Source organism: Brachyhypopomus gauderio, chromosome 4 (genome assembly GCF_052324685.1).
Source record: "Brachyhypopomus gauderio isolate BG-103 chromosome 4, BGAUD_0.2, whole genome shotgun sequence".
Taxonomy (NCBI): Eukaryota; Metazoa; Chordata; class Actinopteri; order Gymnotiformes; family Hypopomidae; genus Brachyhypopomus; species Brachyhypopomus gauderio.
In genome coordinates, this window is record NC_135214.1 from 5,368,001 (window position 1) to 5,390,828 (window position 22,828).

The 22,828-nt window shown below is 44.0% G+C and overlaps 1 protein-coding gene and 1 long non-coding RNA gene across 9 annotated transcripts in view; one reads left to right on the plus strand and one right to left on the minus strand.

Moving 5' to 3' along the window:
• The window catches only part of lrp1bb (low density lipoprotein receptor-related protein 1Bb), a 211,034-nt gene that overhangs the window by 129,191 nt on the left and 59,015 nt on the right, over positions 1 to 22,828 (plus strand). For all 8 annotated transcript variants that reach the window (XR_013130308.1, XM_077001734.1, XM_077001727.1 and 5 more), the window contains 15 exons: positions 429 to 656; positions 1,021 to 1,195; positions 1,598 to 1,692; positions 2,203 to 2,352; positions 10,420 to 10,560; positions 11,162 to 11,287; positions 11,633 to 11,764; positions 13,355 to 13,489; positions 13,642 to 13,771; positions 14,650 to 14,776; positions 14,896 to 15,047; positions 15,302 to 15,426; positions 15,669 to 16,040; positions 20,107 to 20,296; positions 21,395 to 21,599. Coding sequence is in view for 7 of the 8 variants with exons in the window: in XM_077001734.1 (XP_076857849.1) it covers positions 429 to 656; positions 1,021 to 1,195; positions 1,598 to 1,692; positions 2,203 to 2,352; positions 10,420 to 10,560; positions 11,162 to 11,287; positions 11,633 to 11,764; positions 13,355 to 13,489; positions 13,642 to 13,771; positions 14,650 to 14,776; positions 14,896 to 15,047; positions 15,302 to 15,426; positions 15,669 to 16,040; positions 20,107 to 20,296; positions 21,395 to 21,599 (2,483 nt within the window). In the remaining variant the exon portion in view is untranslated. The remainder of the gene's footprint in view (positions 1 to 428; positions 657 to 1,020; positions 1,196 to 1,597; positions 1,693 to 2,202; positions 2,353 to 10,419; positions 10,561 to 11,161; positions 11,288 to 11,632; positions 11,765 to 13,354; positions 13,490 to 13,641; positions 13,772 to 14,649; positions 14,777 to 14,895; positions 15,048 to 15,301; positions 15,427 to 15,668; positions 16,041 to 20,106; positions 20,297 to 21,394; positions 21,600 to 22,828) is intronic.
• On the minus strand, positions 17,487 to 19,221 carry LOC143511950 (uncharacterized). Its single transcript, XR_013130309.1, has 4 exons — positions 19,110 to 19,221; positions 18,688 to 18,760; positions 17,954 to 18,110; positions 17,487 to 17,843 (listed from the first exon to the last, which is right to left on the minus strand). It is a non-coding gene; the product is annotated as an uncharacterized LOC143511950 (long non-coding RNA).

Here is a 22,828-nt window from a genome sequence, read left to right on the forward strand (position 1 = left end):
GGTAGCGCAACCCGCTTTGCGGTGTCTTTACGTCAGCAAGTCTACTCGGTCGACATGGTTTCACTGTTGAGCGTTTGGGCTGCTGCAGCCACTGATGGTATACCATCATAAATCAGTAGGCAAATCCTGCATTCAGCAAAGGTCTGCCAAGCCGCTCTGACCCACTTGCAGTGAGATGTTATTTAGTGTCACAGTACTTATATTCCAGATGAAATGATCTAACATGTCAGAATAGAACTGTTCTGAAAGACAGAATAATCTGCTTTACTTCCCGGCACAGTGCTACTCACCTACATTGCTGTACATATCAGTGTGGCTGTGTGGGCTTCATATTCCTTTCATTTGACAGAGCATGTATCGGTGGACTTTTGTGTGTGTGTGTGTCTGTTTGTGTGTGTCTGTTTGTGTGTGTGTGTGTGTTGCTTCAGCATTGAAGAAGTTTTTGCTCTATGTGAGACGGTCTGAGATCCGAGGTGTGGACATCGATAATCCCTACATGAACATCATGACCGCGTTGACTGTTCCTGACATTGATGATGTCACAGTCGTGGATTACGACGCTCTAGATGAACGGATTTACTGGGCAGATGTGAAGACTCAGGCCATAAAGCGGGCCTTTATCAATGGAACAAACCTTGAGACAGTCATATCAGGAGGTAAGACACTCGGTCCTTTTAACCCTCACTGGGTTTCATGAATATTACGTAATCACTCCCTGTCAATTTGTGTCTTAGCCGTGTGTGAACTTTTTTTCATTATTGCACTGCTAGCTATCAGAGTCCACACTTTAAATTGGAGAAATACTTTCAAGAGGAGCCTTTTGCTAACATCTGTTTCAATTACTGGATCAATAACAGCTGTTTCAATTACTGGATAAACATGTACCCAGTAGGACTGGATCACAGAAATGGCAGGTCTGCATGTGCTCTGGAGGGCTCTCGCAGAAACCCCCCTGCACCCCCTTACTGTCCTCCTGCTCACGTTGATGGCATCAGTCAGTGTGGCCTCTGCTGTTTGCAGATATCCAGAACTGCCGTGGATTAGCGTTAGACTGGCTCTCGAGGAACATGTACTGGCTGAGCTCTGAGAATGAAGAGACCCAGATCAATGTGGCTCGACTGGATGGATCTCTTAAAACCTCAGTCATTCATGGGATTGATAAACCAAGATGTCTGACTGTACATCCAGCTAAAGGGTAAGGAGCCCAAGACTATGTTTATGGTTTTTAATATGTCTAGTAGAAGAGACATGCTGTAAGCTTTAGTGGACTTGATATTTCAGTCTTTGAACATTTTCTAGCCTCAAGCAGAAAGTTGCCAAGTCCCAAAAGGCACTTTTAGGCATCACATGAATGTTTATTTTCTTTGTATTTTATATTTTGCGAATAAAGTAAAATGTATTTCTATTAGCTTTTTATGCTTATTGAGATTTCAGAATGTACAGAGCTCTGGACAAATTTCAGAACGTGGTTTATACTGCTGTCTGGTTAATACTGCAGTCTGGATTACACTATAGTCTGGATTATACTGCACTCTGACTATATGTATTTGTGTGTATTTCATGCATTGATTTTCCCTTTTGTGTAATATAACACCAGGAAGATATACTGGACAGATGGCAATACTATTAATGTAGCCAATATGGATGGAAGTAACAGAAAAGTACTTCACCAGAATCAAAGAGAGCCAGTCGGTAAGTGATTACAATACTATTTGAACAACATTATTTGAATATTTCATCCTCTACATACCCTCAGCGACTGACCCCCCCCCCCCCCCCCCCCCCACACACACACACACCCCTCACACATACTTTAATTTCTCTGTTTTTCTTTTAGTTTTTTTATTTGAGTATAAAACATATTTTTCTCCCTCTGATGACCTGAAGACCATTGACTCTAACCATTGCAATTAAATCTTAAAAGCACCCTAAGTTCCATTACAATAGGCTAATATCCTTTACTTGTTTCAATCAAGATTTACACTCATTTAATTGCTTAAATTTTCTCAAATGAGTCTTCTGATGGCGTCATCATGTGATCAAGTGAATTACAATATCACGCACTAAGAGTGCCAATCACGCGTTTCTCCAGATTGCAAACGCAGCACATTATTTTGAGATATACCCGTTCTCCTCTCTCAGCACCCTTGAAAGCAGACGAAGGATGTATCAGGTCTTCTCTAACCTTCTTCTCCCACCCAGGCCTCTCGATAGACTTTCCTGCAAGCAAGTTGTACTGGATCAGCTCAGCCAATGGCACGATCAACAGGTGTAATCTGGACGGCAGTGGCTTTGAGGTGATAGAGACCATGAAGAGGGACTTGACCAAAGGCACAGCGTTGGCCGTCATGGGTAAGTGATGAGAAGCATTCACAGCTTACGTATGTGCAGTGTTGTATGAAAATTGGTAATCCACAAATGTTTATTTAAGTTTCACACTCGAGGTGCAGTGCTTAACAAGCCTAATGGAATGTTCTGTCTTGAGTCTATGTATTATTGATTCAGGCACGTTTGTTGAGGAAGATTCCACTGTATTATTCCCTGAAAGTGATGTTTTAACTTTAATTGCAAAGGCCCAATGTATGCAGATTGTGTTTCTGAAGGTGGGTTGTGGCTATTCCACAGTATGGAACTATCGATACCATATGTTGTCATGACACAAAACGGAGGAAAGACATATAAATGTGAGATATTGTACAGGGACTGAAAAGTCTCTCCCAAAATGTGCAGTACTGTAATGTGCATATGCTGAGAGCAAAGTACATTACGGAACATAAATGAGATTTAATTGTTTCCCATTTAGCTGCTACTGGAAATAGCATAGCTCATCACGTAGGAGAGAAAATCTAGGCCTCAAAGTAAAGCGTGATGTTGTAAAAGGAGCTTCTATCATTTTTCTCCAGATGGAACAGGATAATGAGAGCTAGCTGTCTGAGCAGACACCCAACTGAGGCTGTGCATCTGCTTTCTAATCTCACCATTCACATTATGCCATGTTAAAAACTCCAAATATGAGTCTTTCCGTAGCGCAGAAACACTAGCTGGGGGGATTAGAGACCGCTCCTGCAGAGGGAGCGCGTTCACGTTGAAGGAGTCCAAAGAACACACGACCACCTCGGCTTTCGCTAACCCCAAAACAAATCAGTGCAGTGAAAGCAGATGCTGCTCTCATTAGGGCAGTTTTAGATATTCTACAGCTTTTGTTACTGGTATAAACCAGTTTACTGCAACATTTTCCTCTAAAATGTATTTCTCCATCGAAATCTGCTGGGTGCTGCTTTTTTGCTGTATTCACGTAAAGAACGCTAACCTTTTAATAAGCTGTTCGGTGCTATGTCTCCCTGTTACCTAGCTTTATGTCATTACAGTGATATTCTGTAAAATGTGATTAGGACGCCTCTATATTTATATTGCATTTTAAGCTGAAAGCATGACCCCCTATGAAAAAGTTGCAGGCAGTTAATTGCAATACCAGCTCGGGTGAGCACCTTCCAAAGCTCAACCAGGGACCATCAGAACCTCACAGAAGCTACTGCAGGGCTAATTCAGAGGTTACGGACAGAGAACAGGATCAAAGTAAACAGAGGATGTTGTAGCAGGTGTGGTGTGGTGGTTTTGCTGACGCGCTGTTTACCGAGTCCTAAAACATGTCTTGGTTGTCAGTGCAGCTCCAGTCTTGGGTTTGAAGTTGTTAATAAAGTAAGAGCTGAATAAAGGCCACCAGAAAGACTAATGGAACACTTTCAAAGAAGTAATAGACTACAGCGAAATGGCAAAGTGTTGCTTTCACTAGGTGCTATCCATCACAATTAGTGCATCTTTGGAAATACTTTGGATGTGCTGAGAAATGCTTTTCTGTGCTCTTGCAGGCATGCGTGTGTGTTCACATGTCTGGCGCTTGCTTTTAGCAGACAGTTAGTCTGAAGGAGAACTAACGTTGCAGCCTTCCTTCTGGTGTGTCGTTGAATCAGTCGTGTGTGTGTTCCCTCATTTTAACTGGGCATTCTCCCATCGTTCCACACATTATCATATTTGTTAAGGCCAATGCACAGGCTGTTGGAGAAATACAGCAAGGTGCTTGTTACAGATATGCCTTCATTCTAGCAGGTGATCTGCACTCGTTTGTTTTGAGTTGCAGGATTAGAGAGGTTGTTTACCTTTAGGTGGGAGTCGTTCTATGTCTAATTACTTTTAAAGTACTTTAGTAGGCTATTCTGCTGAAACTTTTCAGGGCAGATGGCTCTAGCTGAAAGTTGAGGTGATTTATTTGTACCCCAAAATGCTTTTTTGTTTATTTGGTCCTTAAGTGCACAATTGAAAGTGCTCAGTTGAAACATTTCTTTCTCAGTCTACCTCACTTTCTATCTATCTGTGTGTGTGTGTGTGTGTGTGTGTGTGTGTGTGTGTGTGTGTGTGTGTGTGTGTGTGTGTGTGTGTGCCCTCCCACCTCTGTTTGTCCCGGTGAAGGTATGCTGGTAGGTAGAAGGATGGCTGTGCAGTTGTGTGTTTGTGTGGGTGTTTGTGTGGGCTGCATTTCAACTGAGAGCATTTTCTCTTGTCCTTAATGTGTAGCAACTCTAGCAGAACATCACGTCAGGGATCATTTTGACACCTTCTGGCAGCACTCTGGGTTCTTTAGGAGAGATGGTATGCGCCCAAGTCTTGTGGGTTCTGCTACGCTTCCGAAGAACCCAAGGAAAACTCTGCATGCATGACTACACCCTTTAATCCTTAAGAGCTTCTGGCCGAGCTTCTGAAAAGTAAAGTACCTGTTACTCTGGTGGGTGAAGCTTACTCTGTCTGCCACTGTCTTAATGCGTCTCAGGTCGCTGCAGCCCAATTTGCTGTTGATCATCAGGGTTCTTAAGCACAGGTCTTTGTTTCTCTGGCCTCTGTCCTTGTTGAATTGGTACCTTCATGTCATTCTTCATACTAAAGATGCACAAATACACACACATTCACACCTTAGTCACCCTTCTGGTACACATATTAAACCTGTTTGATCCTGTAGGTACCGCAAATCACACTGTAATATTCAGGATATCAGTAGATCAAATTTGTTGCCTTGAATTGGTTCGGTCTCTTGATTCTGCTAGAATAGCATACCTTAGTATCTTCTCTGAATTATTCATGCGCATCATTTTTGGCAAACAAGACGAGCCGCACCGCATCACTGAAACTTTGCCTTCGTCCTAACGTTTCATTTGTGCTCCTCATCCGGCTACTCGTATCTTGATGAGACACGTCTGACTGGGCGGGGGCGTGGCCTTGCCGTCACTTACTGATCTGACTTGCCAAATGTATTTTGAATGCTTAGCATTTCAAGACTGATTCTGCCTCTCCCCTTGTAGTTTTCATTTATCATCCTTGTCATTTCATGCACGTGTTCCTCTCTGAGTTTTTTAAACTCTCTTAAGCCCTATTTTCCTAACATTGCTTCTGATTGGTGCTATTCTAATTGGCACTATTGTATTTAACATTCATGTTGACAAACCTTACGTTTGGTTGAGAAACCAAACATATTTTTGCAGCATGTTTCAGTGAGATTGACTAAACTTTGCTCAACAGGTTTCATTACCCCTTCATAATTAAGGCCACATTTTGCATTTCTGCAGATTTTATCATTATTTTATAAGCTATGTACATGAGCTTTTCTAATTATTATTTAATTTAAATTCATACTTATATCCTTTTCTCTAGTAAAGAAATCTTAAACGTACGGTTTGAATGCTTCTCTGATTTTGTTACTGGAGTTACTACTATTGGTTCTGTGGCTCCTTAAAAGATATAGTCTCCCTTCTCTCTTAACAAGGACACATAATATCATTAATGTGAAGCACTAAAGCTATTTTGCATCTAATAGTCCCCCTTGTGGAGAATTTTACTCTTACTCTAAATGTGAGTAATATCTTCATTTGTTTTTTCATTTGAAGTACTCTCCCTTTTATTCTGCAGAATTCTGCTCACGTAAAACATGATTACCAAAATAGACAATCTGGCTGCAATGCTCTTAAACTTATTGTTAAACTATAAGATCAGCATTAGATAAACTACAATAAGCCTTGCAGATCTACAAGCGGTTCTTACTTTTCTCACCTAATTAATGAAAGCTTGGGTATCCAAAACAGGCGTTTGACATGACTTACTCCTATAAATATATCTGTCTGCTCTGTTGAACAGTATAACGTATTTCCTACATATTTGCTATATTTTTATCAGTGCTTTGTTTTTCTCCTGTTTCTGACCCAGCTGACTTCAGTTCTGCCTGTTCAGTTGTCATTTTGACTTGTTCTGCATCAGTAAGCTCATCTCCAACAGGACGTGTACTACTTTAACACTCAACCTTCTTCCTATTCTGTCCTGTACTACTGTTAATTCTCCTTTCATCACTAGATTTGTCTCGCCTGAACCTCAAACTAGCTGCTGTCATTCCTCTTCCAAGGACATTTGGTTGTGCTACAGACATCCTTAGAAACGATGGTCCAATGTCTAATCTTCTATTTCTGGTTAAAATCCTTACATTTTTTTAGCTGGGTGTATCACTGAAACTGCTTTGATTATGGTTGTGAATGATTTTCTTGTGTGACAGACTCTTAACATCTTCATTGCGTGCAGAACCATTCACAGGGCCATTATAGTTGAATATTTATGTTTTACCTTTTGGGGCAGATCATTAGGAACGTTTGCGTGAGCTTTCGTTTTTATGCTGATGATACCCAAATTTATACCACACTAAGAACAATTTGCCATCTGCGTGTGTTGGGATTTCTAACTGTCTCCATCACATTAATCTGGATACAGCAGTTTTATTCAGTTAGATTCATCTAAGACTGAGATGATTTAAATTGGCAGTCATCTATCCTTAAATGTAATAGCGCTCATCTTCACAGTTAACGTTCTGATTTCACCTTCAACACAAGTACATATATTAAGAGTCATTCTTTATAGTCAGTGAATGTTTGACACACGTATCATGAGCGTTGCATTATATTGTCAAGCTCAGGACTTTACTCTTACCTTCTGATGCTGAGGAAATTGTATGCCTTTTGTTTCTTGTCGGACTATTGAAAGGCTCTTTTTGCTGCTTTCCTTCAAAACCTCTCCAGAGGCATCACAATGTGCAAAACTGCACTGCCAGAGTTCTCACACTTCATATCACGCTTCACTCACTCACGCTTCAAACTCCTGGTTCACTCTGAATGCTCGTATTGATTTTACAACTCTTATTTTAACATATAATGCAGTTTCTGCTTTAGCCCCAGTTTACCTCGGTGATCTGGTGAAGTTTTATCCTCCCCTCACTCTTAATCCTCTGTTGGTTTTCTCACTCTACAGCACTCTCACTACAAACTTAAATCCAGGGGTGTGTGAGCTTTTTTTTTTATAGACCTCCATTACGTTTTTTTGTTTTTTGTTCTTGTTTTCATCGCATTAAGACAATGTTTTAAATATTACACATCAAAGGCGAATTATGCTAGATATCTGCCGGTCGTCTGCGACGAGTCGGCGACCAGTCGGCGACTGCTCGGCGAGCGTCTTTCAGCAGTTCACACTACACGACTGAGCGAGCGACGATTGATCGCCCATTTGCCTCCGACCACAGTTTCTGTCGGCAATCAGTCGGCGACTGAAAAACCAGCCTAAAATCGTGTAGTGTGAACCGGGCATTATACAGTTTATAAAAGATCATAAATATTACATATAGAATAAGCCTGTGTGAACACCTGTGTGAAAGGACAATACACCATTAAAAAGTAAACTCGTGCTTCATATTATCTCCATTAAAAGGGCGATGGTGACATTGTGCTACAGGTTTGCACCCCAGGCTAAGACTAATCACAATGCCACAGACATATGGTGGCTGGCTTTCATCATAAATATGGCAAAATGAAATGTGTAATGTCACTTTCAGCCGCATCGATCTGTCGTCCGTGGGTTATCTGCCCAAAGTGGGGAAAATTCCAAGTGTGTTCGAATTCTGTAGCTCAGGTTTGGCTCATTCAAGGTTAATCAAAGCTATTGAACTGATGTGGAGCAAACAACTTCTTCCTAGCCCTCTGATTTCCAAAATTGGCGTAATTGATTAGCTATTTGGGACACTGCGTCAAGGGTCATCGTAAGCCAACACCATGCACAGATTGGACGAGATTGCGATCTAAGATCTTTGACCAGTATCTTCGTCATCTCTTTCCAATGAGGGCGACTCATTTAAAGAGATTTTCCAAGGTTAACCGTCATGCCATGTTATCAGGTTATGCCCCTTTAATGCCTCTTCATCTGCACAGTGGGGAAAATGCTATCTGATTGTAGCCACCCGCCATACGAATCTCAGGTTCTAACCTCCCGGTCAAGTGTAGAACAGCTTGTGACGGGCAGGTAGCAGAGAGCTGCAGAGGGAATATATGCTGGGCAGAAGCTCCTGTGTATTATGGAGTCAATGTAAATGCTGGTTGTGTGATTGATGCTTTAGAAAAAATCCAATGAATGACTCGCTTCAAAGCAGAGCCCTAATCAAGCCGCAAAGAGGAAATCGAAGAGCATGATGACTGACGAATTTAAAGCTATCTTACTGACCTGAGATCAGTGTGCAGCCTCTGCTATGCTATTGGTAGTCTAGAATTTGGTTCGTCTGTCATCACATCAGATGCTTAAAGCGAAAATTGTTGCTGATGAGAAACGCTAAAGCAATCAGAGGCTGCGCCTACTCCAGATAGCAGCGAATTAGTTCTGACAGTGGTGATGACCAATTGTAAGTAATCTGGAGGGTCAGGTACATTGGAGGCTGATGGTAGGCTGTCATTTTCTTTCTTACCAATTGATGAGACCAGAAAACTGATATTTGACATCAAAGAGAGGCTGATACCACTAGTTGTATACCTATAATCCTGGAATCTGGAATCTTTAACAATTTTACACACATTTCAAGACGGGGATTTTCACTTGATTTCTTTCCTGTTTAACTGTAGATCTCTTTTTAAATTAAATATTTCTGTTTTCAATGAATTTCAAAGTAGTTGCAAAGTAGTTCAATGAATTTCAAAGTAGTTGCATGTAAAATATACATTTATATATTTATATATATATATATATATATATATATATATATATATATATATATATATATATATATATATATATATATATATATATATATATATAATATCAAAATAAAAAATAATAGCCTGCTGCATAACCATTAAGTTACACAGGACAAGTATTACATATTTCATATAGCACAGTGTATTATACCAGAACTGTCTCCCACAACTATGAAATCTGGAGGTTAAAGGGCCCCATGGCAAGGTTTGAATGAAAGTTGTCAGACTCTGTTTGATACAGACACTATTACATCGCTGTGCTCACTATAATATTTCAGTTCTACATAACCACTGCATTTATTTCATTTATTTGCATTCCTTTCATGCTTTGAATGCCTGCTAAGGTTATGTTTACCTTACTCGTGCAATAAAAAGGTAACCAGAAATCGTACCCTGGCTATATAATGCATGTTTAATGCAACCGCTATCTTTCTAATGATGCACATTTGTTGAAAACCTTTTTCCCGAACGCTTTTTAGCTTCCGTGTCAGAAGATGAAGGCTACCTTTTCCCTGCGTGCTGTGCGTTCATGCTGTATGGCTTTTAGTCTCCTCTCCCCGGATCCCCGCTGTCTGGGGTCTAACTGCCTCGCTGGGGCACCCAGGTGTAGTCTAGGCTCGAAGCCAAGAAATATCTCACCGGGCGCTCTGTTGCGTGCTCGAGTCTCCCGAGTGGAAACGGCGGAAGGACCTGCTATCTGCAGCTCCGCTCCGACCTCCTCCGCACCTCCACTGCTCGGTAAACAGAGGGATCTCGTCCCCGGGCTGCTTTGTCTCAGGCCGCCTCGTTGGCTTGCGTGGGAAAGGCAACGATCCCTCTCGCTCTCCCCACAAGCTCCGGGGACGTGTGCTGGGGAGGGGGACGTGTGCTGTGGAGGGGGACGTGTGCTGTGGAGGGGGACGTGTGCTGTGGAGGGGGACGTGTGCTGGGGAGGGGGACGTGTGCTGTGGAAAGGGACGTGTGCTGGGGAGGGGGACGTGTGCTGTGGAGGGGGACGTGTGCTGTGGAGGGGGACGTGTGCTGTGGAGGGGGACGTGTGTTGGGAAGGGGGACGTTGCAGCCCTCGGGCTCCACTATGTGGAGTTCACCTGCTTGAGTGACAGCATCGTGTACCGGTGTGTACCGGGGTGTCGTGTAGCGGTGTGTACCCACGCGGCGTCTACCGGCGTGAACCCCCGCGTTGTATACCGTGTACCCCCGCATCGTGTACCGTCGTGTACCCACGCGTCGTGTACCGGAGCGGCATCCAGAAACACTCGGCTCCGGGCCATGGCATATTGGATGTGGCTCTGGGAAATGAATGATTCATCTGCTTTAACAGGTGGCAAGCTGTGGTGGGCAGATGAGGATCTGGCCCAGCTGGGGACGTTGGCCAAGCGGGACGGCCGCCACCCCGTGGTGCTGCGCAATAAAACCAGCGGCGTGGTGCACATGAAAGTGTACGACAGGGACGGCCAGAGAGGTGAGGCACATTACAAGCAGCCCGAAGGCACTCAGCATCTGCATGAGGGCGGTGCTTTGTCATGCTCTGTCAAAATGAGTGGTCGCCTGTAATGTAAATTAAAATGGCCTGTAAAATGAGATGTAAATGATTAAAAAAAAAAAAAGAAAGAAAGAAATGGCTGACTGTTTCTTTCAGAGATTTTAATCTGCTGTTGATTTACTCATGCGTAGATTATGTTGAGTGACTATTACAGTTTATCATCTGAATATCGCATTACGTTTGATAACACAAATATATCCTCTCCTTCTTTTCAATCTGTAAAAGTGCCTTGCAGAGTTGAGATTTATTGGGGAATCACTTTTCCATTTTGTGAGTTATAAGGCAAATAATTTGGGGTAATGGCAGCTCCATTAACAGCATCGCTGTGGACTGAACTGTCCGCTCGAATAAAGAATTACCATTAGGCTCCGGTGTAAATTTATCTGGCATCCAAACTTCTCAAGCAGCGATTAGCTCCTCTGTTCACATTCGGACCCGTCTCGTTACTGTCTGCGCTGCCCTCGAGCTCACGTGCCTTGCTCACGTGCCTTGTCATGCTCTCACGTGCTCACGTGTGCAGGGAGGAACGCCTGCCAGCTGAACAACGGCGGCTGCTCGCAGCTCTGCCTGCCCACGTCGGAGAACACGCGCAGCTGCGCCTGCACCGTGGGTTACCACCTGCGCAGCGACCGCCTCTCCTGCGAAGGTACGCCGTAAGCCCCGCCCACAGCACAGATACGCGCAGGGATTGGACGATGAACGCCCAGACACGGGTTGCTTGCATATAGCACATGCAAATCTATTTTGATGAAATTTTACTCAAAAGAGGCATGAGATGAGGGCTACTTGACGGAATATGTTAAGCGTTTTGATAAATGTGGCCTTTGCTCTTTAATTTGCCACTTGTTAGACAAGGACCCTTATGTTTACAGTGGAGGAGAAGACCATTTGTATTTCTTAATAAAGAATCTTATTTAGTGTTATTTTGGAGTGGCGATGAGGGTCCTTGATTTTGTTTTTCATGTCTGCCTTTTGACGTTCTCTCTGGTAGGCCTGAGCTCTTTTCTCATATACTCCATCCACGAGGGCGTGCGTGGAATGTCTCTCGACCCCACTGACCACACGGAGACTCTCATGCCCATAGGCGGGACCCTGTTTGCTGTGGGCGTGGACTTCCATGCAGGTAAACGCCCACCACTCTGTCCCTGGGCCCGCCCACCTCCCTCTCTGCGCCGGGCTCGTCTTCGAACAGTCATAACTCCTGAGCCACGTCCCCCACATCACATTTTTCATGTCGATTACTGTCAGACATGCAATCTAATATTAGCTGCAGTTTCTTACCTGATTAAAGGGAGCACTACAAGCCAGTGCATCACATCGTGTAGTGATAAAGGGTTGAGATGGGTTAAGTGAGTTGATGCTGGAGGCACCACAGATAAATGCCTCATATCTCCTAAAGCCAGCATCATAAGGGACACAAAGTAATATATTGGACAATCCATCAAATGGGGGTAGTTGGCAGGAGGGGCGGCTATGGAGAAGCCCGGAGTTTTTTGTCACCCTTTGCATTATTCATGCCAGGGATGGACTATTCTGACGCGAGTGTGTCATTGCTTAGATGCAAGATGATTCAGCCTGTTTTGAGGAGAATTCGGCAGTGACAAGTGTGCACGGAGCAAAAAGTGAGCACAGAGGAAGCAGTCTTTGTGTGACACCAGCAAATTATCATATTAAAAGCCCGTCACATGAAATAGGCCCTGATTTCCATAAATGCATTGGCTGTAAGACACAGAAACACCCACATGTTCTAAAGTCTCACTGTGTAGCGTCGCACGCCCACGGCTCCACCTCGCCTCCCCGCGCCCCTCTGAACACAAGTGCAATGAAATGGCGAAATTGTTCCTTTTTCAGAAGCAAACAAAGGAAAGCCACAGTGCACTGTGTGCCCCTATACTGGCACACAACAGAATCGCTTTAATTGCTTTGCCTTAAATAACAATATGGAAGCTAAACACTGAGCTGTGAAAACCCCTCCCCCTGACACACCCATAATTTACATAAATATCTGTCATTTCTGTAATTGCTGACCTCAGTTAAAGGCAGAATGGGCAGATGGTCAGAGGGTCTCTGAACACTTGTTCCCTACAGTCTCCTGTTCCCTCCACTACATGTGCTAGCACGCTGCGGGGACCCAGGTGAGCAGGCTCAGCTCGGCACAGGCTCCGCCCCCGACAGCTGATTGTATCCGCATACAATTTGCATGCCATTATGAGGCAGCTTGTTGGGAGAGCAAAACGGATGGAGGTCTTCCAGCCGGCTCCCGTCACATGTAAGAGATCTGTTAGCTGGGTGCAAATAAACCAAACGCCACCACGCTGTAGCCTCTGCCAGGGCCATTTATAGCACATAAACAGAAAAAAAAAAACAGGGTAGCTCTCCGCTGTCAAATTACGCATTCAACCCCCAGTGATAACCTGTTAGTGCAAGAGATCAGCATATTCAATGCTTTATGTAAATTATCTGTGATTGTAGGCTCTCCGATGTCTCATCAGGTTTGCAAGCCGTTTAAATGCTGTTTTGAGATTATGCAAATGATGTGTTGAATAAATCAACTAGAGTAATGGCATCGCATGCAAACCTCTGCTTTGTCCAAGTGTGGTGTACCTGCTGTTCCGTGCAGCGGAGATGTAAGACACGCGGTGCACGGGGCATGAAACGCACGTCGTGCTCGATGTTTTGACTCTGGTTTTGAAATATGGCCCCCTGTCTACAGGCAATGACACAGTCTACTGGACAGACATGGGCCTGAACCGCATTTCCAGAGCCAAGCGGGACCAGACATGGAGAGAGCACGTTATTACCACTGGCATCAGCAGAGTAGAGGGCATCGCTGTGGATTGGATGGCTGGTCAGACATTTGAAAATGTTACGCAATATTCAGGACAAGATGTGGTCTACCATAATAATTCACAGCAACTGACTCGTGTTTCTTTCATTATGGTCATTTTGCTTTGTCCTGTTGTTCTTGAACTGAAATACCCACTGTTGTTTCCCATAAAGGCAACCTGTACTGGACAGATCATGGTCTCAACCTTATTGAAATTGCCCGTGTGAATGGCATGTACCGGTCTGTGGTGATCTCTGAAGGCCTGGACCAGCCTAGAGCCATTGCAGTACATCCACAGAGAGGGTATGCAATATCATCGGTGACCTAAAAGTGACAAACGAGTCCATGGTGTTTGCCTTTTTTATGTTTCCCAGCAGACTACGTGTCTTCATTTTCACCAACCATGTTGGAAACACTTCATTTCTTCATGACAAAAACATCCCAACAACTTAGCAGAATGTCTGACATTTAAGGTTAGCTAGAGTTATACGGGAAGTTTCGTAATCATTAATTTAATGTGCCATGACACAAACGATGATGTAACACTCAAGCTGAGCTCATTTGTGATGCAAAGTGTTGCAATGCCATTTTAACCATCTCACTAATGTTAGCTAGCTAGTTCGTTAAAATTAGGGACTCTAATGCGAGGTACAGGGCACTTAGCCGCTAAAACAACAGCAGAGAAGTTTGTTAGAACTTCAGACATATAAAGGCAAACAAACGTACTACTACAGTAAAACAGTAAAAAAAAAATTGTTTAAAGATGTCAAAAGAATCTTAATATAGTTGCTCTCGAGTTCATGACATCAGTGTCAATCAAAACAGCCAATCACTGCCACTCACATCATATAATTTCTAGAAAACCCATTCATTATAAATAAAAAGGGAGAGATATTAGCACAAGGAGAGTTTATAGACTTGAAAGAGCACAACTGCTAAAAGGCAAATGTGCCATTTGAAACGAAGGTTCACTCTCATGGGACTGGGCGGAGGTGTTGCTTGACAGCCACTAGAGGGCGTCATACACAGAGTGGCATCGCTTTTGAGCTGATGTCATCCAGTCCACTTGTATAAACAGTCTATATTTAAAACGCTGGCACAGGTGTGATTGAACAGGCTGAAGGTTTTGTGCTCGCTGGCCAGATTTCTTACAGCAGCGGTCTCCATCTTTCATTTCACAGGTACTTATTCTGGACAGAATGGGGGAAGAACCCTTGCATAGGTCGGGCGCGGCTGGACGGTTCAGATCAGGTCATGCTCGTTAGCTCTGGTATCGCCTGGCCCAACGGGATCTCCATTGACTACGAGGTAGGCCAGGACACTCTGGAGTTCTTCTCTCCGCCATCCATCCCTCTTCTCCGGCTGCTGATAAAATGGGTCTGCTCAAAAGGGGATGCGCTGATGTGCATTTTCAAATTGCTTTCCAGGAAAATAGATTATACTGGTGCGACGCCCGAACCGACAAGATAGAGAGGATCAACCTTGAGACTGGGGAGAGCCGTGAGATTGTACTGTCAGCCTCCAACGTGGACCTGTTCTCCGTGGCGGTGTTCGGAGCTTACATCTACTGGTCTGACAGGTAATTTATTATTTTTGCTAAATGGTGTGCTTTCCAAAGTGGTCCACAAAGCCAGATGCCACAGTTTTGGAGGATTAACCATTCCCATGCCTGGAAGCTCCAAGACCCTGCATAACACTCTGTTATTCCTTGGGAAAGATCAACGACTTGATGTTCACCACGCGTGCTGGCTTCTGCGTTCAGGCCAGCCTCTGTGCTTTCAATATACACTAACCCCCAACTCTGTTCTGCGTTTCCCTGGCACCGCCTGGCAGGGCTCACGCCAACGGCTCCATCCGCCGTGGACTGAAGAGCGATGCGGCGGAGGCAGTGACGCTGAGGAGCGGCCTGGGCGTCAATCTGAAGGACGTGAAAGTCTTTGACAAAGGCCGGGAGAAAGGTTGAGGTTTCAACTTAATCTTCTGGTTATTTCCCCCTGCCCGACGCTTCTTTGTCGCCTCTTTGTATTGCAGAGTCACGCCGAAATTCAAGCGCCACGGCACTTGTGCCGATTGCAGTGTCAGCCCGTGTGTCATTAAAATCAGCTTTCAGGGGCACATTTTGGTGACTGTAATGACGCGGCCTGTGTCCTGTAGGTACTAACCCCTGTGTCCTGTAGGTACTAACCCCTGTGTCCTGTAGGTACTAACCCCTGTGCCAGGAGCAACGGCGGCTGTCAACAGCTCTGCTTCCACCTGGGCAGCGGCAGAAGGACGTGCTCGTGCGCTCACGGCTACCTGGCGGAGGACGGCTTTGCCTGCCAGAGGTACGAAGGCTACCTGCTGTACTCGGAGCGCACCATTCTGAAAAGCATCCACCTCTCGGACGAGAACGACCTCAACTCCCCGCTCCAGCCCTTCGAGAACCCAGACTTCTTCAAGAACGTCATAGCGCTGACGTTTGACTACCGGCAGCACACCTCGGAGCCCAATCGGATATTCTTCAGTGACATCCATTATGGGAATATCCAGATGATTAACGATGACTGGACTGGAAGGGAAATCATAGTTGACAGTAAGTTTAACACTCCTTATTTATCTTCATGTGGCATATGTGAAAGCTGGAGTTGACATTTGAAAATGGGTGCCAGTTAGATCACTTAATTTAGAGCAGGAGCTGGACTTCTGCTGCTCAGACAGAAAATCTCGAATCTCCAGAGGATAACGCAAGACTGGGCAGTATGTATGCACCGAGGGATATGTTTTCATCATGATGTCGAGTTGTCAGTGCAGTGACCCACATGCTGTTAGATGTTCTGCTACTATATCCATTCCGGCCTCTTAGCAACCATTTTGTGAAAAGCCATTTGCTGGAAACCTTAAGTGGCGGGACCCATGATGCATTGCTGCGTCCCACTGCATGCTACGCCCAGTAAGAGTGTTATAATGGCCACCTCCATTTTTCTTCAACTAAACGAAAGCAATTTAACTGTCAAAAATGATGTTTAAAACATTGAATCTCTCTCTTTGCTCCCAGTATTGATGGATTAAAATCGCTTGTCTTGTTTCCGCCCTCCTCAGAAGTGTAGCACAAATAAGGGGGGAGGGGGGCTGATGCATTTTAGGATCCCGACTGTCATGGTTATTGATTTCTCTATGTAATATATACAGCTAGGGAGGCATTTTAGTAGCAATCAATATCTGTTTCTGACGCTAGCATACAATGTAAAAGTTCAGTGCCTAATGGCACCTTATTACAAATTATGGGTCTAATGAGCCAGTTGTGCCACACGTTCTCATCTGCATGCAAAACAATCGTTTATCTAATTGTAGCCTAAACAAGGTGGTTTGCGACGTGCGCTCTGTAAGCCCCAGTTTTCCCTCCGAACAGAAGGTTCTCATTAACCTTGAGTGATTCGCGGTGTTGCCTTCTGTTCCTGCAACTGCACAGAAATAGGCGCGAGTGTCCAGTTATGATGTAGTGCAGATCGCGTGAGCTTTGTGACCTTTATCCAAAAAAAAAAAGTCACCTCGGTCTTCTCTCATGACAGGCTGTACATAACAGAAGTTATTACAGGACAACAGAAGCTTGTGTGTCGAACTGTGTCGTACACAGCATGGAGTGACCACAACACTGAGCCATTCCATTACGGTTAAGGGTGACCACAGAATAGTCCAGTCCAGCCATACATGGACAGTTATCTCTACAGTGATTTCCATTTCCCCTTTTGTCTCTCCTGTTTATGTTAGCTCACACTGGCATTTCCAGTTTGTTTGTTCAAAAACCAACAAATTGTTAAGTATTCTTGTGAATATTAAAACGTATATTCATAAGAACTCAGATTTACTCAGATTTAACTCAGAGCAATTTTGAGCAAAACATGTTTTGCTTAACCTCTGCAATTTTTTAAAACGCACATCACCATTATATAATCCATAATCAGTTCTTTTGAATAACATCACAAATGGAAGATGGCTTGTGCTTTACCAGCTGTTAGTGTCGAACAATAAAGGAAAACACAAAAGCAAATGGCACGTCAGTTACTCAGCCATGATTTCATTATTCATTTCTTTAATTATTTATTGTGTTTACTGGTCACACTAGACTAGACTTGTTAGTGTTATATCACACTGAAATGGATTCACCTGGTTTCACCACAATGCTGCAGTCATTGGGTTATGCAATACAGCTTTGCAAGGCTCACAAATGGTCATTTATCATGTTCAATATGAGCAGCACAGCTGGCAGAAGCAGCACTATTGTCTCCTTGTTGTTCACTTCCATCACGTCTCCATCTCTTAGCTGTACAGCCTTCTTCACTGCAGTTGAAGGAAAAGTTTTTGAATCACCTACACACTGCCATGAATGTGTCTGCGACTGAAATGTGGAGTAAAAATAATAAATGTCAAATATTGAATAATATCAAACGCGGAAGATATGGGTTCTTTTGACGAGAAGTCATGGATGGCAAAAAAAAAAATGGTAACCTTGGTTACATGCAATATATGCAAAATGGTGCAGTATGGCCAGATCATAAGAGACTTGAGTTCCACATGCTAATGCTGAAAGAACCTCGCAGTGCTGAAGGACCCTCAGAGCCCTGGACCAAGACATCTGGGGTGGCAGCTGACGGCAGGCAGGCTTCTGTAAAGCAAGAAGACATGTGCGATCACAAGTCCGCCATAAGAAGAATGTCAAGCAAGAGCGATCAGTGGGATACCACAGAGGAGTCTGCTGCTCTTCAAACATTATATTGCAGCCCATCTCAAATTTGCTTAAAAAAACCAAAACAAAACATGCCTAGAAGCACGCAGTTTTGTCTTTGGAGATACTATATGCTCTAAAACCACCACATACATATAAACATCAAGTCTTCATCTCAGCTGTACAAAAGCACGAGGCAGCTTTGTTACCTCAGTGCTTGGGCGTGCAGTTTGTAATCTAAAACAAGTGTCTGGGTTCTGTAGCATGTCGCTAACCCAGAACACTGGAACAAAATCAACAACAGCTTTTCTTTTAGTAAAATATTTTACTATGGTCTCAATTTATTCAAGCAGCTTATGCCTAAACTGAGATGGAGAAAAAATAGTGACAAAATGGCTCCCGTCCTCGGTGCCAGACATGGAAGCTACAGATACCGTTTGGAAGATTTTAGTGGCAGAAACAAAAATACAGTAGGTACTAAACATAAAAGGTTGACCTGTTTTCTTCCATCATTTACCTTTGTGTTTTAAATACAGCATGACACTGAGACTCATTACACGGGAGACGCCTCAGCTGACCCCAAAGAACACCTTAACAAAGAACACAAGCACACGTGTCAGAGTCACAGAGTAGATGCAATGATGCCATATTTATTTATCAATAGACTAGACTCAGATGTTTGGGTAAACTAAAGTTCATGATAGGTTGGGGGAAACTACAGTTATTTAGTAGTTTACAGTTATAAAACTACACCAGTTACTGGTGTGAGATAACTCTACAATCTACCTGACAGGAACAAAAACGGCCATTCTGTGTAGCTCAAATGTAAAAAATAAAACAGATCAAAAGACTAGGGCAGGACGGAAGTCTTCCAGCAGGCTGCTCTAACTAAGCTAGCGGGCACAAGGTTGAAGTCTAAACAAGAAACGGAAGACTAACCTAAGCTGCCTTAAAACATCCAGAAGGCAGTAGAGGTTTGAAAGTGTCCAGGCACGTATGTGTAGACAGCCAGCGTGTAACAGAGTCCCCCTCTCAAGGCTGGGAAGGTAGTCTTTATCCAGCACTGGTAATTATCCCCAGGTGTGCCGTTAGAGGGGCGGAGTCTAAAGACCATAACATCAGTCAGAAGACTGGAGTGATGGCACTCCCAGAAGAACAGGGGCGTAACAGTATTGCACTGTGAAAGACTGTGTGTCTAGTTTGTTAAATAAGTCTTAGTTGTCATTATGTCTTCAAAGATATGGTCCTATTTTAGGGGACACTTATGTAACCCAAGTAACTCCAAAGGTTTTTTTTTTTTGCATTTATAGATAAAAAATGCTTGCATACACAAATGTGCCACCCACCTGCTCCCCACAAAAACACTATCACACACACACACACACACACACACACACACACACACACACACACACACACACACACACACACACACACACACACACACACACACACACACATACGCTGTCACTGCAAGGGAGCAAAGATGTTAATCATCCATCCATATTCGCCTAATTAAGCCACATGCACCCTATTAATTACTCCCTGGTCTTCCTAGCTACTTCCAGAGAAACATGCTGTCAGGCATCTTTCATCGTGAACAACTAATCAGTGATGGACTCCTACAGATATTCACTTAAATGCTTTTAAATGCTCCACCATTGGCAAGTTATATCTTATACTGCTCACTTTTTATTTGTGGAATCTTTCGCATAGCATTTTGAAGGGAAAATATCTCTCTATATATAAATGTAAACATATATTTATTTATTTTTTCTTTGATTGAAATGCTCATTCTTCACAGAACTGGGTACTAGACAATCTGTATACTTACTGTAACCACACTGATTGATTCTCATTACAGTGTTTGGTCTGAAACAGTATTTGATTCATCTATTGCTGATGTGTGTCTTTACTTCCTGGCCCCTTTCTACAGATGCGGGCTCTGTTGAGGGTCTGGCCTATCACCGAGCCTGGGACACCGTCTTCTGGACCAGCTCTACCACTTCCACCATTAGCAGACACACAGTGGACCAGAGCCGCCACGGCGCCTTCAACAGACAGGCTGTGGTTTCCATGTCTGAGGATGACCACCCACACGTCCTAGCACTGGACGAGTGTCAAAGGTCAGTGACGGACTGGAGCTAGCTACTTAAGATTCACTTATACTGCCACCATACAGCCTTCATATTCTATTCACCCATGCTGCTACTATTACCACTACTAATAATAACACAATTGCACTCTTCTTCTTGTTTAAGTGTTCTTGCGTGAAATGCTCAAAGCGCTTCACAATAACTGAAAACTAAGCAGGCTATAACCAAATTTGAAAATGGAAGATGAAAGAAAAGACATTTTATACCAGCATTAGACTGTAAAAGATTTTTTTTCTAACTGATTGTTGCACCACAAGCTCTTGAGTGCTCTCACAGGTGCTTTGTAAGGGTCCCCAGACAGAGCTCATGTATTATGCCATTGTGTAGGCTAAATGAAACACATCAACAAACTGAACAGATCTTCATTACAATTACATAAATGATTCATTAGCAGGCCCTGTTGGGAAGACATATTCAAGTTATGTAATTTTACTTCACAAATAAGTGTTTTCAACTTCGCTCCTAACATGATGTAAAAAATGAATTGTTAATATGTACGATTGTGACATGCAAAAAGATGCATCCAGTGAAACAGAATCAGAAAAAACAATCTAATTGTTTTGACCTCTTCAACTGGTTTGTTCGAAGAAAAAAAAAACATTTAAGACAATGGATTGACAGCCATAGCCACTAGGGATGAACACTGTGCTGTAATTGTATTCAGAGAATTTGCTGACCCTGTGTTTGCTGGCTAAATTAAATTCTCAACCTCTGAGCGACTGTCCTTAGCTCATAATTTGGCACAATTTCATATGGACTACAGAGTGCTATTAATTAGACTGTAACCTGAGACGAGCTACTGGCACAGCACTGTGTACTGCACCAGTTTCCTCTTAGTTGGCAGAAGTTATACTTTTGTCAAGGGACTGTTTGGAAAGAAGGCTGTAAAATCACTGAGGGTCTCTTTATTCTCTGTTCTGAGAGTTTTCCATCTCCCTACGGTGTAGTATGTGCCTTGGATTGCTGTCAGGAGAACCGGGCCATTTGAACTGGAACTGACGATTTGACTTTCAGACCTTCCCTCTGCTCCTGTAGCTTTGACACTCTGGGCCCGTTTGTGTTTCGCAGCCTGTTGTTCTGGACCAACTGGAACGAGCAGCGTCCGAGCATCATGCGCGCCACGCTGTCCGGGAACAACATCAGAGTGGTCATTAGCACAGACGTGTTCACTCCTAATGGACTCACCATTGACCACCGAGCGGAGAAGCTCTACTTCTCGGACGGGAGCCTAGGGAAGATCGAGCGGTGTGAATATGACGGCTCCAGCAGGCATGTGAGTGCCACTCCATCCCCCCCCCCCACCTTTTTCTTCAATAAGAAACTTGCCCAAGATCCCATTTTTTTTCATGATCCAACAGACTCTGGACAGAACATGCCACATTAAACCCTGAAAAGAGCTGTGCTGAATGAAGAAAAACGTACCCTCGCTAAGTGTCACATCTTTTTGATGCACTACTAAACCAATTAATGAATCCACTACTGGAGTAAACAAGGATCCTCTCTGAAAAACGAGGAGCAGAGAAGTTTTATAGCCTTTTTCTCCTTGTAGGTGTTTAAACGTGAAGGGGAGTTTTGTGCGCTGGCACGTGAAGCGCGGTGATGTGATCGGGGGGGGATAATCGAGGCGACACCACGCTGCAGTTACTCATTAGCATTTGCTGATGCAGTGTGGCCAGGATCAGTTTAATTGTGATTAATTATCCCTCTCAAAAAAAAAACAAGTAAGTAGTTATAATTGTGGAGGCTGGAACATGTTCAGGCCTTCCAGCTCAGCTGTGAGGGCCTGCGGCTGGGCGGTAATCCTCCCCGCTGTGATTTCGCTCAGCTTCAGTTTTCAATTTGTGCTTGGCGTGACCTCGGCAAGCCGGGTCCTTGGTCCACCTCAATTAGTTACACATGAGCCGGCCTGGTCTGGGTCATACTACTCCAGTGTCTTACCCTTCAGCCTCCCCCCGGTTCCCTTCCAAAGCCCCTGGCTGCTAATGAAGGCTTACTTTAAGACCCCTACAGGACTGGTCTGTCAGACGGCCAATTAAAATGTGAAACATTAAGTAAAGCTGATTGTCAACACAGCTGCCGGATACCGACACCTCGGCGGGAATTGGGTGGCCGGTGGGGGGGGGGGGGGGGGGGGGGGGTTTGTACAGGCAAGCGGCACTCTCGTCTCCACCTTTCCGAGCCACGTGACTGCGTGTCTATCATGCGTAGACTGATATCTGCTGGGATCCCTCCGCACACTCCTCGTGCTTGGCTCCCATCAAAAGCTCCGAAATGCCGTTTGATAGCGGTTGATGCGAACAGCTCTTCCTTTTGTTTGTGATTTCATATTCTCCCTCCTACCTCATGAGCCGGGCGGGAGCAAACACTCGCGCTCGTGTATTGTAGTTAACTCGCGACTGTATTTGACAACTCTTACGTTCAATAAACACAGATAATTGGTGTTGGTGTAGAAAGCTTGCAACCCACAAATTTAATTTCCAGCCAATATGCTCTATCAAAACC